Source organism: Gymnoscopelus braueri (genome assembly GCF_963280865.1).
Source record: "Gymnoscopelus braueri genome assembly, chromosome: 10".
In the NCBI taxonomy this organism is placed as follows: domain Eukaryota; kingdom Metazoa; phylum Chordata; class Actinopteri; order Myctophiformes; family Myctophidae; genus Gymnoscopelus; species Gymnoscopelus braueri.
The window spans coordinates 29849642-29867524 of record NC_137611.1 but is presented as its reverse complement, the minus strand read 5'-3'; the positions used below and the strand labels follow the sequence as shown (position 1 = coordinate 29867524).

General features: G+C 41.4%; 1 protein-coding gene across 3 annotated transcripts in view; it reads right to left on the bottom strand.

Moving 5' to 3' along the window:
- Positions 1-26: 26 nt before the first annotated feature.
- The window catches only part of mcc (MCC regulator of WNT signaling pathway), a 73766-nt gene continuing 55909 nt past the window's right edge, over positions 27-17883 (bottom strand). For all 3 annotated transcript variants that reach the window (XM_080441145.1, XM_080441146.1, XM_080441147.1), the window contains 6 exons: positions 14972-15158; positions 8746-8980; positions 7399-7611; positions 3913-4004; positions 3636-3758; positions 27-3209 (listed from right to left, as the gene is read on the bottom strand). In XM_080441145.1, coding sequence (XP_080297271.1) covers positions 3029-3209; positions 3636-3758; positions 3913-4004; positions 7399-7611; positions 8746-8980; positions 14972-15158 — 1031 coding nt within the window. In that variant the 3' untranslated portion in view covers positions 27-3028. The remainder of the gene's footprint in view (positions 3210-3635; positions 3759-3912; positions 4005-7398; positions 7612-8745; positions 8981-14971; positions 15159-17883) is intronic.

The window sequence follows — 17883 nt, the reverse complement described above, 5'->3', positions numbered from 1 at the left end:
CTCAGGAATTTGACTGGACCAGGACATTTTGTTGCTGTAATCATTCAATGTTCACATTTATATTTATATAAAAAACACAATGTACATATATGCAAGTCATTCAATAATACAAATGAAAACTGTCTTTGGTTAAAAGAAAACAAGGTTAATATCCTCACACCTAACACTGCGTATTACACAGTAAAATCCTCTCATGTATGCATGTGTAAATCTGAGAGTGAATAAATGTAACCAAATGGATGGTTACATTTGTACATAGAGTTAACCACTTAAACCCCATATTTGGTTGACCAGAGTCCCTCAGGGCTCTATGATGTTTCTGTTTGTGTTGTGAGCTTGTAGATCTGCTATTTTCTGCTAATGTTTTCCCCAGAATACGGTGCTGGGGTTAAATTAACAGGATAATTATCCGGATCTTACAGGTAAATACAGTCTGGCACCATTTCCCCATCCCTAGGACAGGAGACTACTGCTGGCATTTATTTTCCAGTAAAACGTTAAGATACAATCCAGGCAATGTACGTACACTGTAGTGAAATTGTGTGTGTGTGTGTGTGTGAGAGAGAGAGAGAGAGAGAGACAATCAGCGCCTCCATTGGTTGAGGAGACCTGACGCTCAGATCAGGTCAATATTCCCTGAAAAATGGTTGTAAAGCCTCCTGATTGTGTGTGTGTGTGTGTGTGTGTGTGTGGTAAATATACTGTATATTGGGTGGTATTGTGTTAATGTCCAGCAGGTGCACTGTGAAGCATGAGAGAGTCTAGAGTCTATGTCACTGGTTCTCAACATGGGGTTCGAGGACTCCCAGGGGTCCTTGAGAGGCTTCCAGGGTCCCCAGCTGAATGATTGATAGTTAGGAACCAAATGGACCCTTACAGGTATAGAACTATGAGAAAGTACAAATGGAAACAAATGGACCCTTACCGGGAATCGTGAGGTACAGTATAGGTACAGGCAAATCTTAGTCAAAACAAGGTATGACATAACTTAGATTTAGCTTGAGATCTTAATATGTAACAAATCCGTTTCTTTTGATGAGCTTTAGTTCAGAGTGTGTACATGAATGGTAAAATGTGAACAAAACCTTTTTAACAAAAGTTCTCTCTGTGTGCAAAAATGTTGCAATCTCAGATATCATTTGAAATGAAACTCTTCTTTTATGCATGGAGCTTGATTTGGTAAAGCCTGAGATTTTGTGATGCCAAATTACTTTGCTTAGGAACTTTTTTCTCTTTTTTCAATTCAGTACGTTGCTGTTGGGGAGAAACCTCTTATCTCCATATTTTAACTTTTCATGTTTTATTATTTTTTTGGTAAATGAATGCCTCATACTACAGTGTCACAAACAAGTAGCAAAAATAGCCGATCTACAAGCTCAAAGCTGAGCTTGTAGATCGATTTCTTTTATTTGAATCCTGAAAATTAACAGTTTTGGTTTCCACCCAACAGCAACTATATATATTTTTAATGAATTGTGCAACCCTACAAAATGGTCCAGAACATGACCAAGCTGTTGTGACGTTCTCAAATATAAGGGACACTGCCCACTAAACTTAACGTGTTCCATTTATGCAGGACTGTTCAGGGACTGGCAATCATGATGGTCAGCCTTAAGAGTGAATTTAACTTCAACAGGCAGAAAAATTACACCGATATAAAATAATAAGTTGTCCAACCTTAAGACAATAAAAGGCATATCAAAGCTAAATTAGTGACACTGTAGCGTAAACTGTGTGTTAGACTCTGGTAAAATAGCCCGTAGAAGAGAATACAAATCGTATAATAGTGCTCTTAAGAAATATAAAAATGACACAATTTGTATTTGTGGTTCAGTATTGTATAGTATAGTCTGTTGAAATGCCATCCTTCTCTTGTCTTCACTTCAGCTTGCGTCGTTGTACAGTGAATGCAAACTGTGTCCATCATCCACGCAGTAGGACCACAGGAAGGAGGGAAAGACCTTGTATTCAATCACACAGACAAGACAAGACAGCCTCACTGTGGGATTCCTCCGTACTGCACACGGAGAGGTGTGTGATCTCTCACAGTTCATGGCATTCTCCATGTGTCACGGGGTCTAAAGTAGTCCCTGGATGTTCTACTAGACCAGGGGTCTTCAACGTTTCCCCCCCCCCACTACATTGTTTACAATTGTGTTGCAGATTTAACTTTTTCATAGATTTCATAGATAGCTTCATTGACTATCATCAGAGTTGTGTAAATTTAGTTTTTTTGTTCATTTCAGACATTTAACCACTTAAACCTTCAATTACTAGTACTCGATTCGCTCCTCTTCCCCCCCTACGCCAAACCTCTTTGCCGAAAATAGCCGATCTACAAGCTCACAACGCCTCGCAGCGCGAGGCGTTGTGAGCTTGTAGATCTGCTATTTTCGGCTAATGTTCCCCTCAGAATAGGGATTCTAGGGTTCAAGTGGTTAATGTAAAAAAGAAATCCTATCACACAAAGATTTGGCCCGACCCCCTATAGTAGCTCTGAGGATCCCCTAGGGGTCCCCGGACCCCCTGTTGAAGACCTCTGTACTAGACAGAAAACCATAACACACTGGCATCCCTCTGTCTGCCAGTCTGTGCACACAAGGGAACATCGCTATCTTTACTCAAGAGTATGACCCATGGGAATGGCTCTGGAGTCGCAAAACCCTACCAGAGGTAAGAACATGAGGACAGAAATGAAGGGGACAGTTTTGTTTCTTTCGTGCTTTCTGCAAGACTTTTCGGCACAAAGAGGCTCGGTGAACCCACTGGGGGAGCGAATGCACTTGGAAAAGCCTCTCTTTGTGTTCTCTCGCCCCATCTAAAGCGCTGGGATATTATTCATAAACGTGTTAACATACAGTCTTGGCCCAGCACCATCCCGACATCAACAACCTCTCAACACCTCGAGGATGTCAAACAACCGCAGGTCCATCACGAGTTCCATTTTGCTGTTCTTGCGGACAGACTCTGTTTACGTCCTCTCCACGGGGCCTCGACGACGTGTGTCTGTCTACCCCTGTGTGTGTCCTCATAGCGACGTCTCGTTGGTGTGAGGTCGTGTGTTCTCCTCCTCCAACAGGGCGATGCGCTGTTTGAGCATTCGCACCTGGGTGTCGTGGCGCTCCACCATGCCCATCATCTGGCCCTCCATCTTCTTAAGCTTGCTCTGGTGTTTCTTCTTGGCCTTCTCGTAGGCTGCGACCAGGTTGCTGCAGAACCATCAAACCCAGACAGGAAAAAAAGAAAACATCGTTCAACATTTGCACGGACATTGTCTCATTTGCAAGGAAGCTTCCTAGCTAGGTAGCAGTTTTGGAAATATGATTACAGTAGGATCGGAATCATCCTCGTTTGGCTTCTTGATTTGGTGAAATGACAAGGAAACGTCAAGTGGTTCTTTAGTTACTATCCTATAATTCTGTGTGGTGAGGCCAGCGAATCTTACATCAGGTTATTTCAAAATAAAATACATCTTATGTATAAGAGGCTTATTAGCATGAAATACACCGTGCTTAGTCACCTAGGTTATGCTATCTAATACATTACAAACTAAGTTAAAATGTGTGACAGACTGATCATTTCAATCAACAGAAACAAATGCAGAATGGATGCAGAATAAACCTTTCCATGGTTACCTGTTGGCCCGCTTGAGGTCGTTGACAAACTCTGCGCTCTGCTGATGTCGGACTTCACTGCTTTTGGTCAGCCTCTCCAGCGCTGCCACCAGTTCCTGCACACGACACTTAAGTTTCTTCTCCCTGACAAACGCAAACACACATTACAACAACATAAAGCAATCATTTCATACCTAATATATTACTAATAAATACCAATGATACCAATGAAACCCTGATGCCTGAAATGTTTTCCTTTAAAGCCAATCATTTTAGGCAACTAATAAATGAGCCTTACCGCTTGAGTGCATTGGTCAATTCTGCAGCCAGGTCGCTGTCATTCATGGTTCTGAACTCTGACAAGCTGATGGCTGGAGAATCTCCTCCATCCTAGAAGAGACAAAAAAATCAAAATATGGCTGTGAGGTGAAAAATGTTATGTTACTTGTTGATTCCTACATTGCCACATGGACCTTCTATCGTCTTACGGAGCAAATGTGTTGACAGACACTAACAGGTGACTGGTTTTGCCTGAGCAGCAGCTATGTAATGGACAAAATCACATTCAGTCGTTTCCACCATCTGAAGAAACGTTCACAAACCCACTTTGTCCACAAGAGGGCAGCAGTGTATGTAAAAATGTTACTGCTAGCAGGCATACCCATAAACTTAACACTTAGTCACACAGCAACATACTGTAAATAACATGTGATTGGTTTTCACTATTCATATAGCTAAGTGTGATTGACTCGCCCTGTTTTCTTGTCCTTCTAAAGATGATTTCTGAGGCCTATCTCGGCAGAGAGACAGAAGGACAAGGAACAATTTGAAGCCATTCCATGGATGGTGACTAGGTCACATTAATGTGACTGAGACTAAAGGATGTCCCATCTGTGGGATGTTGATGGATGGCTTGGTATATGCCAAATGGGGGATATGAGGGGAAAAGGAGAATGGATGGAATGAGGTAAAGGGGGTGGGTTGCTGATGATGGTTGATTTTATAGTGACAGTGACACTTTGGCTAAGTGCCTTTGCAGGGCGTGGACGATGGCATTAAGGTTATGTGTCTAATATGTGTTTGCGTCTGTGCGTATATGTGTGCATGGCTCCTGTGATGAATTGCTCTGATCACAGGATGTGACAGAATGGAATGATGTCACATGTACCGCTGCGTGGCCTGTGTGTGCCTGTGCGTTGACACACGTATGTCCTCAAGAGGACCGAATGTCCCCACAAGGATAGGAAGATAAGCCAAACCCTGCAAAATGTATACTAAAAACATTTTAGTATAAATTGACTGGTGCATTATACAAAATGAAGCCATTTGCAGGGGTGGAGGTGTTACACACTTTATATACTGTGCTACCAATTATGATAGTAGTTGAATTTTACTTTCTTGATCAATTCAATACCTGTTAGAATGTTCTACATTCCTCCTGTCAATATGTTGTGTTGAAGTGAAAATATTTTTGGTTCACTGTGCACTGTGTATAAGATAGACTACACATTTTAATTTAATTTGGAATTGATCTCTGACAACCAGCTAGACCATTTACTGGATATCTCATCAAATTGCAATGACATAATATAGCCTCACTGAAGCAATGCGATAAGAATTCAATTAATTAAATAATTGAATGAAGGCAGATTAAAAAGACATTTTTAGTAATCAAATAATTGAATGACAGAAGATTAATCAGACATTTTTAGTAATCAAATAATTGGTTTAGTGACGTATCATCTGCAACATTCTAATATGGGCTATTAGAACTTCACCAACATCAACAACGTGAATGCGTGTCTTTGTTCCAGAAGGCAGCTCTCCAATGCGGCAGACCGCAACGTTAAATCCTCAGGCAGGGCCCATCTGGCAGTCTAGACTTAAGAGTAAACGTGACCTCACCTTTGCCATTAGGGTCTCAGGGGTTTGGAACAACCTGCCTGAGGAGATTATATATGCTAGCCGGATCACTGTCTTCTGTTCTTTTATGTCTTCGAAAAACACACTTTTATAAACTTCAGTGGTGTAAAGTAACTAGGTACATTTACCCAAGTAAAGGTATTTTTTATTTTACTGGAGTATTTCCAATTTTCCGTACTTTTACTTCTACTCCACTACATCTCAGAGGCAAATATTGTACTTTTACTCCACTACAATTATTTGAAAACTTTAGTTACTAGTTACTTTGCAGATATAAATATAGTACATTATAAAACATACATTAACCACTTTATCCCTATTTTATACCTAGGCTATTTGAAAATAGCCAATCTACAAGCTTACAACGCGTCGCATCGCAACGCGTTGTAAGCTTGTAGATCTGCTATTTTCAAATTTCTTTGTACTTTTTGTAGTACATTTTGTAGTACAAGTACATTTTGATACCAATACTTTTGTACTTTTACTCAAGTACATTTTTGAATTCTGGACTTTTACTTGTAACAGAGTACTTCTACATTGCAGTATTGGCACTTTTACTTAAGTAAAACATTTGAGTACTTTTTCCACCACTGGTCTCAAGGGTTTGGAACGACCTGCCTGAGGAGATTATATACTAGCCAGAGCTCTGTCTTCTGTTCTTTTATACGTCTTCGAAAAAAACACACTTTTATAAACTTCCTTCAGGCTTTTTTACACCCCTGTTGTTTTATTGTTTTTCAGTTTGTTGATCATCTGCTGTGAGATGTTCTGTACCACTGTTCTGGCAACCGTGAAGAAATGTGTACGTTTGTTTTTGAAAGCTGCTCTAAATAAAGATTGTATTTATTTCAAAATGTAAAGTTATGACATCTGCATGCCCCAGGCTCCTATTAGATGGTGAGGTTACATAAAGGGCTGGGGGCGATATGACTTCAAATCAATATCACCATTATTTAAAACGTTTGCCTTGATTACGATTAATGAACGATTATTTAAATATATATATGTGGTGAAAATAGCCGATCTAAAAGCTTGTAGATCGGCTATTTTCACTATTTTTGTACACCACCATTGTACAACAAAATATAATGCAGGGCTAAGTGGTTAATCACACTAATCGATTATTAAAATTATAAAATAAAATATTTGTAATATATCTTTCTTCTTAAAACAAAAACGCATTGACTATTAATCGGTTATAACTCAGTTATTGGTTCTCTCTCATTGACTGCCATGGACGAGTTAACTTGTCGAATTCTGCGAGGGCTCAAAAAACAAAATAGTTCCTCTATCTCGGCTCCTGTGTAGTTTTCTTTTTTTTTTTTTATGTATTTTTGCCGAAACATGCTATTTTTAACGGCGTATAACAGGCGAGTGGGAGGTCTCGATGATTTTTTTTTAAAATAAATATTCTGTGACTACTTGAAAAGGTAAGAAAATCGAAAAATCGCTGGCAGTCTGGGCCTTATTTAGTTGTATATGCTCTGGCAGTTTAAGAGTTAACATCGGTTTTGATATTTTTGGTTAACTCATTCACTGCCTGAATTATTTCTGGCCGCGTATGCCCACTGCCAGAGATTTTTCATTGAAAAAAAAGTACTCAGGAGCCGAGATACAGAATTTTAAAGTTTTAAGTTAACAAGGAAGTGGATAGGAGTCTAGATCTTCGAAAAATCATATCTCCTTGGTCTTTGGGTCAAATTGTGAAAAAAAAAAAAAAAAGTTTTTTTACGTTCTTGGCAGAATTGGTAATTGGAAATAATTACGTTTTTTACGTTCTAGGCAGGGAATGAGTTAATTACCCAGCACTAGTTACATACATTTTAAACTAGACTGTTTTGAGTGTAGACAGAACGCTCACCTTGGCTCCAGAGGACTTGTCCTTGCTGCCGCTCCCCGTGGAGCCCAGCGAACGCCTCCGCTGCTCCTGCTGCTCCTCCACCTCTGACTTCAGGTGCTCAATATGCACCAGGTAGGCCTGCTCCTGCGCCTCCCTCGTGCTCAGACGCAACTCCACCGCCTTCTTCTCCTTCTCCAGGAGGTACAGTTGAGCCTTCAGCTCCGCCATCTCCTCCTGGAGAAGGAGAGGAGAATGAGAGGAGAGGATAGGGTGAGGCAGGGTAAGTACATGTACTCAAGTACTGTTCTTAAGTAAAAGTTTGAGGTATTTTTTACTTTACTGGAGTATTTCCAATTTTCTATACTTTTTCTGAGACAAATATTGTACTTTTTACTCCACTAGAATTATTTGAAAAGTTTAGTTACTAGTTACTTTGAAGATTTTTACAAAACATACATTCACTTTGCGACGCGTTGTGAGCTTGTAGATCTGCTATTTTCAAAAGGTTTTTTATACACGACGAACTTGTGAAATGGGACATACTGCATAATGACTACGGTACTTTAACTTTTGGTACTTTAATATATTTTTATGCCAATACTTTTGTACTCTTACTCAAGTACATTTTGAAAACCGGACTTTTACTTTTAACAGAGTATTTCTACATTGTGGTGTTGTGGTCAGTACTTCTTCCACCACTGGTCCTCAGTATCAGGCCCCTGACACACTGCTGGCCCTCAGTTGGATAACCTCACACAACAACCAATGGTGATCATCATATCTATCATGATAGGAATAAGTACAGTACCCATGTTTCTGTATGTACAGTATATTAATTAGTACCAATTTGTTTTATTCCTATGTTCCTCCTACCTTCATAAAAGAACAAAATCCGCACACAGTCTTAAGAGCTCCCTAAATACTTTATTAATGGGAGTAGTACAACGTTTTGACCGTTCAAGGTCGTCAGAAGGACATTGCGATTAATTAAGTATTTAGGGCAGTGGTTCTCAACCTGTGGGCCGGGGCCCACTGATGGAACATATAAGTGGCAAAAATAGTTTAATGGTAAAAAAACATGAATAAAAATATAATAAGTATAATATTGTTTTCGTTGTGATGCCGATAAATAGGAACTCAAAGTATACTACGTTAGTTCCATTGATCCAAGCCGGAACCCAGTCGATTGGTTGATCATTAAAATAAAAATGCACGCGGCCCACCCATCTGACCGGCTGCCGTGTTAAGTGGTCCGATGGTTGGGCCGTGGAGCATTTTCGAGATTTCCAAGATGGCCCTGATCCAGAAAAGGTTGAGAACTGCTGCATCAATTAGTACCTTTTTCCCCCTATATTCCTCCAACAGTACCTTCATGGCCATCAGCTCCTGCATGAGGACGGCATTCTCCAGGTCCAGGCGGTGTGTCTCTCCGCGGGGCTTGACCTCCAGGCTGAGCGGGTCCACGTGCACGCTCTCCAGATCCAGCATGGTGAGCTTCACGGCCGCGCGGTCGTTCTTCAGCTGCTGGACGTAGTCCTTCAGCCGCTGCTCGTCCTCCTTGGAGAAGTCTGTGTCGCACGAGCTGGCCGTGGAGCTGGTGGTGCTGGAGAGGAAGAGAAGAACCATGTTGTCAAATATAGATCAGTGCTTCTCAACCTTCACCCCCCCCAAATTATCATATTTGAAATGGGGAGCCCCCCACCCTGACAAGCACTTGGAATTGTAGGCATTCAATTTTGTTTGACTCGGTTCCACAGATAAATATTGTGAAAATAGCCGATCTACAAGCTCACAGCGCCTCGTGTGAGCTTGTAGATCGGCTATTTTAAAATGTTTTGCCTCTTTCTTATTTTATTTACACAGATGATGGCAGTGATGCTGAAAAACAATAATATTCGTACAGCACTTATTAAAACAGAGTTACAAAGTGCTTCACGCAGCATTAAATATAAAGACAACCCTACGAGAAGAGAAGACAAGTTGGTTTACAAAGTCATTGTGGTGTTTAGCAGAGCTGTGTGTGTGTGTGTGTGTGTGTGTGTGTGTGTGTGTGTGTGTGTGTGTGTGTGTGTGTGTGTGTGTGTGTGTGTGTGTGTGTGTGTGTGTGTGTGTGTGTGTGTGTGTGTGTTTTTATAACATCTTAAACAATCACACCCGTCGTAACTGCCGCCGTTAATGTACGGTAGTCAGTTGCAGAGATGTTCTGCAAACTTGCTTTAATCATGTGTGCTGTGTCGGCGATAAGATGCGCCTACAAACAAGCACTGAGAAGTGGCAGGATCTACCAACAAACATGGACTGTCTACGACCCCACCTTGGACGCTATGGGTAGACCAACTCCCTACACAGACTTCTCAACACTCTCTGGGCCTATGAATGAACTCCAGTGGAATGATTTCCAAACGGCAGAGAGAGCATTTAGGGAAACATTGGACACAAAGAAATTGCAACAAAAACAGCATTTCTTTTCGTCTGCAGACCCGGGAAAGTGGATGGGATTAGTATCACTTCTCAACGGGGTGTACTACAGAAATGGCATATTCAGTGGACAATCATATGGATTGCCCTTTTTGAAATACACAGCACGTATCCTGAAAAAACTTCCAGTGGGCCAATCTTTCCCTGCGGATCTAACATCAACTTCACTCGCTTCCTGGATTGAGAAACAACTCCGCTTTGTTAGGGATATAATCCAGCCCTCTCTTGGGTCCACACAAAGCCAACACTCCAGGAAAGTAACACGCAATAAACTTTCATACCTGTGGCAAAACAGAAGGACAAAAGCAATCGAAATCATCCTGAATAATAGCGAGTATCCCGCCCCGCCCCCCTGCTCCAGTAACATTACGCACGTACAGTCCTACTATGAGGAGAAATGCCAAGGGAACGGCCATACGTCATCAGCAGCCCCCCTGTCGCCCCCACCCTGGTCTGATCTGATACCATCATCGGAACCAGAGCATCTACCAAACACTGCGCATTTCACAGAGGAAGAGGTGAAAAAGGTAATTGACAAGTTACCAAATTATAAAGCAAGTGGTGTAGATGGGGTAACGTATGAAACGATCAAAAGCACAAACTCATATAGGACTTTAACTTATATCTTTAATGTATGTCTGGAGAACAAGAGAGTACCCGACTCATGGAAAGGAGCCCTCGTTCACAGAATACCTAAAAAAGATAATATCCGAGACGACCCAACTACATGGAGAGACATATCCCTCCTCCCAACTGTGTATAAGGTGTTCATGAAATGCCTCCTCTCTCGCATCCTGCCGTGGCTAGTGGAAAATAACATTCTATCCACAAAACAAAAAGCCTATATAGAGAGGCAAGGAATGAATGAACATGCCTTTTGCCTCAAGACCGGCATCGATGATTTTAAGCACGAGTCATCCCGCTTCTACGCAGTGTTTTTAGATTTTCGTGACGCATTTGGAACCCTGGCGCATGACATCATGTTTAGATCCCTGGAGGAAATCCATCTGCCCCAGGTGTACATAGACATTGTCAAGGACGTCTATAAGGACTCTTTCATCCAGGTGATATGTGGCAAACAGCTCACGGACCCAATCCCCTTACAACTGGGAATAAAAACAGGCTGCCCCTGGAGCGCAGTGAACTTTGTGCTGGCAATCAACGGGTGGATACAGTGGATGTGCCAGTGTGCGCCTCTCAACATCTACTCCCCCAACCCTGTGCAGGGGTACGCAGACGACGTGGTCGTATGTTCCCGACACGAAGGAGTCATAAAAGACATGCTTTCCAGGACTGACTCTTTTTTGGAGTGGTCTGGACTACAGGTAAAACCATCTAAATGTGCTGTCTTTTATGAGAGGAGGAGCGGGGGCAATCGATGGTATCACGCCAAATCAGACAAAATCCCAACATTTACAATAAACAATGTACCAATCAGAGTCCTTGCACGCCACGAAACATACAGCTACCTCGGCCATAAATTTAATATTGCTGGGGAGTGGACAGCGCAAGTGGACGAGATTGTCAAAGATTACACGGCCAGGCTAGACCTAATAAACTCCTCTCCTCTCCCACTGGTTATGAAGCTAGAGGCGATTGGGCAGGTCGCCCTATCCAAAATACACCATCTCTTCTCTAACATTCATTTACCAAAAAAAGTACTGTATGACATTTACAACAAAACTGTACAGCGAGTGAGAGAATGGTTTGGCCTGAGCACACACACAACCCGTGACCTCATATTCCACAGTAAGCGAGAAGGAGGGCTGGGGGTAGCAGATATCGAATGGACATATATATCCACGCGCCTTTCCCATCTATTAAACATGCTTAACAGTGACGATCAGACAGTCAGAGAGCTTGCCAGAGCCTCGCTTATTCTCGATCTGGAGCGACGCAAGGTCCCAAAAACTAGCGACCCCCCCAGCTTCCTTGGGTTTTTAAAGAAGCCCAGTGGGAAATTGGACACCAACGCAGCTGGTTTTGGCGTAAACTCTGACTGGCCCGATCTGAACGATCTGTGTAACTGGACTGATGTCACTCTGGAGTGGAAAGGAGCGGACGACGAGACGGTGAGCGTCTCTCAGTCTGTGATCACTGACCTGTCAATCAACGCGCGCGCAACAGTGAGCTGCGACGGAACATCAAGCACGCTCCCTACCATCGGCGCGCACGCACCTTCTAGCGCTGAGAGCGCAACAGAGGAAACAGCGATGGACAGGACTACGGCTGCAAGGGAAGCTCGCTTGCCTGCAGTCAGCTGATCACTCCGTGTCCCACTCAATTCTTAAAAACGCAGCGATTCACGGTAAAGGCACGCCTCCAAGTGCTGCCAACCAAACTGAATCTGTCCATCTGGTATCCCAATAAACATGACTCTTACTGCCTACATCATGGACAGTATCAGACCATAGAGTCCATGTCCCATATATTAAACGGTTGTAATGTTTACAAAGGACTGTACATAGCCAGGCATGACAGAATTGTTGACATTATTACAAAAGATGTGTCACCCACGTTTGATTCCTCTGTTGTGTTTTACAAACATTCTTGTGTGAAACCAGAAATGTTTCAATGCAATGACCCCCATGTATTTGCAAATATAACTGCAGACACACCGGATGTCATTGTGATTGATGAGAACAGCAGAGAGGTTTTCCTATTGGAAGTTGGCTGTACTTTTGATTCAAGTTTAGAGGAAGCTTTCCTTACTAAGCAAGTAAAATACCAGCCATTAGTACAAGCCATTATACATCTAGGCTACAAGTGCCAGCTCATTGTTTTTATATTTGGCAGCTTGGGCCATGTCCACAGGCTGGTGGTCAGGGGCTTGAGGATTATGGGGTTGTCCAAGTGTAAGGCAAAGCAGCTTGCAACATATTGCTCAATCTCCTCCATTATAGGCAGTCGATCTATTTGGAGGAGAAGGTGCTTCCTGTACCCATAATATTTTCTCCGGCGTTGGTAATATGGCAGACTGAAGTGTATCACCAATGTTAACTGTGAATAAGTTCATGTGCATTTGTTGTTTATATTCTGAACTTGTTTGGACTTAAGCACTGGGACACATGTTGTTTTGAGTGTGCGGGACATCAAAAGCAACTGAAAAATATTTGTGCTCCTGTAATGTATTTTATAAATGTGGACTCAAATAAAGAAATTGAAATGTGTGTGTGTGTGTGTGTATGCCACTCTGTCCTCAATGACTCAATACACTGTACTTATTATCAAATCACAACACAAGGCCATGAAACATCAAATATTGGATCTCAAACTCAATATCTGACATGTATCGTCGTGGGGACCATTGCTGCACCACTTAGGGTTATATCTGATCAAATAATTGAGGAAGGATGTGCTGTGTTTGCATTGCCGAAAATCAACTACATAATGTTCAGCGAAGATGCAGCTCATTGTGCAGGTTGTATTTTTCATGTTGGTATCCTCGCTCTTCGGCGAGGATACCAACATGAAAAATACAACCTGCACAATGAGCTGCATAAGGGAAATAGAAAAAGTCCAAAAAGATGTTCATGGTGGAAAGTAATAATAAAGTAACGAGTAAAAATAAATAAATAAAAAATACATAAAAAGTTTAATTTTAGCATTGGTGTAAAGTCACGAAGTACATTTACTCAAGTACTGTACTTCAGTACAATTTTGAGGTACTTTTACGTTACTGGAGTATTTCCAATTTTCAATACTTTTACTTCTACTCCACTACATCTCAGAGGCAAATATTGTACTTTTACTCCACTACAATTATTTGAAAACTTTAGTTACTAGTTAAAGTATAAATTATTACATTATAAAACATACATGAACCACTTTAGCCCTATTCTATACCTACAGTAGGCTATTTGTAAATAGCCGATCTACAAGCTCACAACGCGTCGCGATTCGACGCGTTGTGAGCTTGTAGATCTGCTATTTTCAAACATTTTTGTACTTTTACTTTTGGTACTTTAAGTACATTTTGATACCAATACTTCTGTACAAGTACATTTTTAATTACGGACTTTTACCTGTAATAGAGTACGTCTACATTGCAGTATTGATACTTTTACTTAAGTAAAACATTTGAGTACTTTTTCCACCACTGAATTTTAGTGATGAATTATTTGGATTATTCTACATTTCTTTTTCCTGGTATTTTGCCCATCATACAGTGAGTCAAACTGAGCTCATCAGGAGGTGTTGCTGAGCACATGAAAGAAGAGATGCCGATATCGATCCATTTACACTGAGGCACAGTATGCCTTGGGCTGTTATGCACGTCTGTGTGATAAAAAATTCAATAAAAAGGGCCAGTTTTGCACTATGTACATTTCCAACCATATGGGAGATAGTGAAACCTCAGAGAACTGTTTTCCAAAAGCACTGTGGTAACAATTTCTCCAACATCATAATATCACATATTTTCAGTGGTGTAAAAAGTACTTAACTAAAAGTATCAATACCACAATGTAGAAATACTCCATTACAAGTGAAAGTCCGGAATTCAAAATTTACTTGAGTAAAAGTACAAAAGTATTGGCATCAAAATATACTTAAAGTACCAAAAGTAAAAGTACTCATTATGCAGAATGTCCCATTTCACAAGGTATCATATGCATAAAATGTATTCAAATCTTTTGAAAATAGCAGATCTACAAGCTTGTGAGCTTGTAGATCTGCTATTTGTTGCTATATATATTTTTCAAATATATACACTTATCTATAAAATATAGATAAGTGGTTAATGTATGTTAAGTAATAAAAATCTAAATCTAAAAAGTAACTAGTAACTAAAGTTTTCAAATAATTGTAGTGGAGTAAAAGTACAATAGTTGCCTCTGAGATGTAATGGAGTAGAAGTAAAGGTTTCGAAAATTGTAAATACTCAAGTAAAAAATACCTTACAGTAAAGTACAGTACTTGAGTTAATGTACTTAGTTACTTTCCACCACTGTGTATTTAGAGGACCAAAAGATTGACAGACAGAACCCGAAAATCCCATTCATTATTGGCATTAACGATAGAAAACGAAGGGCTGTCAGACTGTGCTCCGAAAGCCCAGAATGTAACCCTACAGAGGTCTATTCCATCTGTGAATCCCCTTCTCTCTCTCTCTCACCTGGTGTGGCTGTTGGAGGACAGACTCTCCCAGGGCTGGACAGTGCAGCCGCTGACAGTGAAGGCCGCTCCTCCGCAGCTCCCGTCCAGACGTGTCAGCAGGTCCTTGGCTGCGTTCTCTGCCGTCTTCCTGCTGTCCTGGGCCCTCTTGAGTATCTGGCTGGTGCTCTCCTCACCGCACTGATCTCCTGTGCGCGCACACACACACACACACACACACACACACACACACACACACACATTTAACTACTTTCAATCTGGTGTCCCTAATTTTGGGCTCGTCATTTTCAATGGTGCAGAGCAGCGTTAAAGTTACAAGCAAGGGGCTAGCATTGGCTTGTAAATTAGGCTATATAGGAAGTGTGACAGTTCGGACCGGATATCAACCGGATATAGAAAGACGGTGGATTTGAAATCGCTGCAAAATAGGCTTCATTCACGGTCTGTAGAAACCAATGGCGTGACGCTGTCCATATTTTTTTTTACGGTGTATGGTTACAAGCCATGAGAAAGACATGCTGGCCTCTAAGGAAGCCAAATGACTGAAAAAAGTCATACCGACCGAGAACTTTAATCCTCGAACCCACAGGCACACTTTCGCTTTCACTTATACATTTTTTCTTCCAAAAATAGCAGACCTGTAAGCTCTCAACGCGTCGCATCGCAATGCATTGTGTGCTTGTAGATCGGCTATTTCCGGCAACTTTTGTGACGCTGCAGGATGATGAAGTACTGTAGGGCATTGATTTCTGAAAATATAAATAGCAGAAATATGGAGATACGAGGATTGTGCCTGACAGCAACGATATCATTATTTGCACCTATCTGCAGAGCACAGGGCAGTGACAACGAGACTCAGTCAGTTCTCATTACCAGAAAAGATTTTTGCTCAGTGGAATGCAGTTGCCATTGTGTTTTATGAATAACCCCCACAGCCTGTAGTAGTCTAAAGAATAGCTGCTTCCCCTGCCACACAATCACCTAGCTGACAGCTGTGTTCAGAATTGTTCTCATTAGCTGTAGTATTGAGCTTATCCATTCATGCCTAGCTCAAGCAAGAATGTTGTTGTGAACACACTCCATTCACTTACAAGGAGGTCTATAGCACCATTTGTAAAATGTCTGTCCTTTTTTTCCATTATTGAAACATCTCACAGAGACTCATTTCATTGATTCAATTAACGACAAAAAAGATATTGTGGTTAGCTAACAAACAGTGAACAGCCAATTTAGAGAGATCCCATGATAAACGCATGGCCAAGTGAGTGTCTCTGAAGAGAGATAGATCATCAAAGATGATCCTCTGGATCAGTGGTAGCTGTGACCTTGTCCCCGAGACAAGGAAAGCCACCTTACTGCATATTTGAATCACTTTTCCACCGGCTCTCCTACTGTATGTTTCATAGCATTTTTGTGTCTCTGTTGATGTGCTTATCCACCTCGTCTGTGCCACTGTATAGAACTATATTTATCCACCTTAGTCTCCACACAGCCAACATAACGCTGGTAATAATATATAATATGAATTAAACTTTTCGCTTTTATTATAATGTATTATCGTCACAACGCAATGTTATTGTCCCAATAAATATCGATACTGAGGTATATAACCAAAGATATTGGGATATTAGATTTTGTCCATATATCTCAGCCCTAGTTAGCACTGTTGCCCACAGAAGAAGGCCCTGGGTTTGTAGCCTGGCATGGCCAGACTAATATCAATGCGTAGATATTAGTCTGGAATCTCTGTGTAGAACCTGCATTTCCAAGGGGCGGATAAAAAAAATGCCTCTGGTGATAAACCTGCCCCATATTTGCATACTGAGCCCTGATTGGGCCCCCCAAATCCAATCACAACCGAGTCTAGACTAATCTGCCATGGGCTTTTTTGTTTTTGCACTGGCAGATTCGTCTGGTTTCCAGGCTACTGGGATTGCACCCAATTAGGGTATTTCTGTGTGGTCTTTACATGTTCCCTGTTAATGTGGGTTTCCTACCACACAAAGATAAATTAAGGACATACTCCTGCCTCAGGGCTAGAGCTGCGTGGTCCCCGGGCACTGCTCCATGGCTGCCCACTGCACCTAGTGCACTAGTTAGAATGGGGCAAATGTAGAGGACAAACATTTCCACTGGAATCAATGAAGTATAACTTAACTAAAACCGTTTGAAGTAGGGATGGGCAATATTATCGATATATCGCGATATTTTATTTCGCGATACTGTATCGCGATACTGTATAGCGATTTAAAAAAAAAAAAGATTATTTTTTTTATTTTATTTTTTTGCTTTTTCAGATACAGGCTTTATGAAAAACATTCAAAGAACCTATCACAGATCTGCAGCTACTCAATATGTAGTGTATATATAAACAATATGTAGTTGTGATATATGTATATATCGCAATATATCGCAATATATCACAATATATCGCAATATATCGCAATATATCGCAATATATCCCAATATCGTGATACGACCCAAGTATCGTGATGCGTATCGCAATATAATCGTATCGTGACCCAAGTATCGTGATACGTATCGTATCGTGAGATTGTTGCCAATACCCATCCCTAGTTTGAAGGCCGCCTACATTTTCAGGCGGCCTTCAAATCTAGTCCTATATTGTGCTGATCAGAGCAATGGTCACCGAGTTATGGCCATTTGAAGTGTTAAACACTGCTGTAACGCTGCTGCAGTGCCCCATACTGGATGTTTGCAATTTGTTTAGTGTTTTTTGGTGTGACTATTCTCATGTCAGACCCCTGAACAGTTTGGTGCCAAGTTTGGTGCGGATCGGGGCAACAGTGTGCCTGCTATGGCCCCCTGTGGGGCCCTGGCAGAGCCGGTGTGCCTATGCGCATGGCAGACCCCTGGACATCGTTTGTGCCAAGTTTGGTACAGATCGGAGCA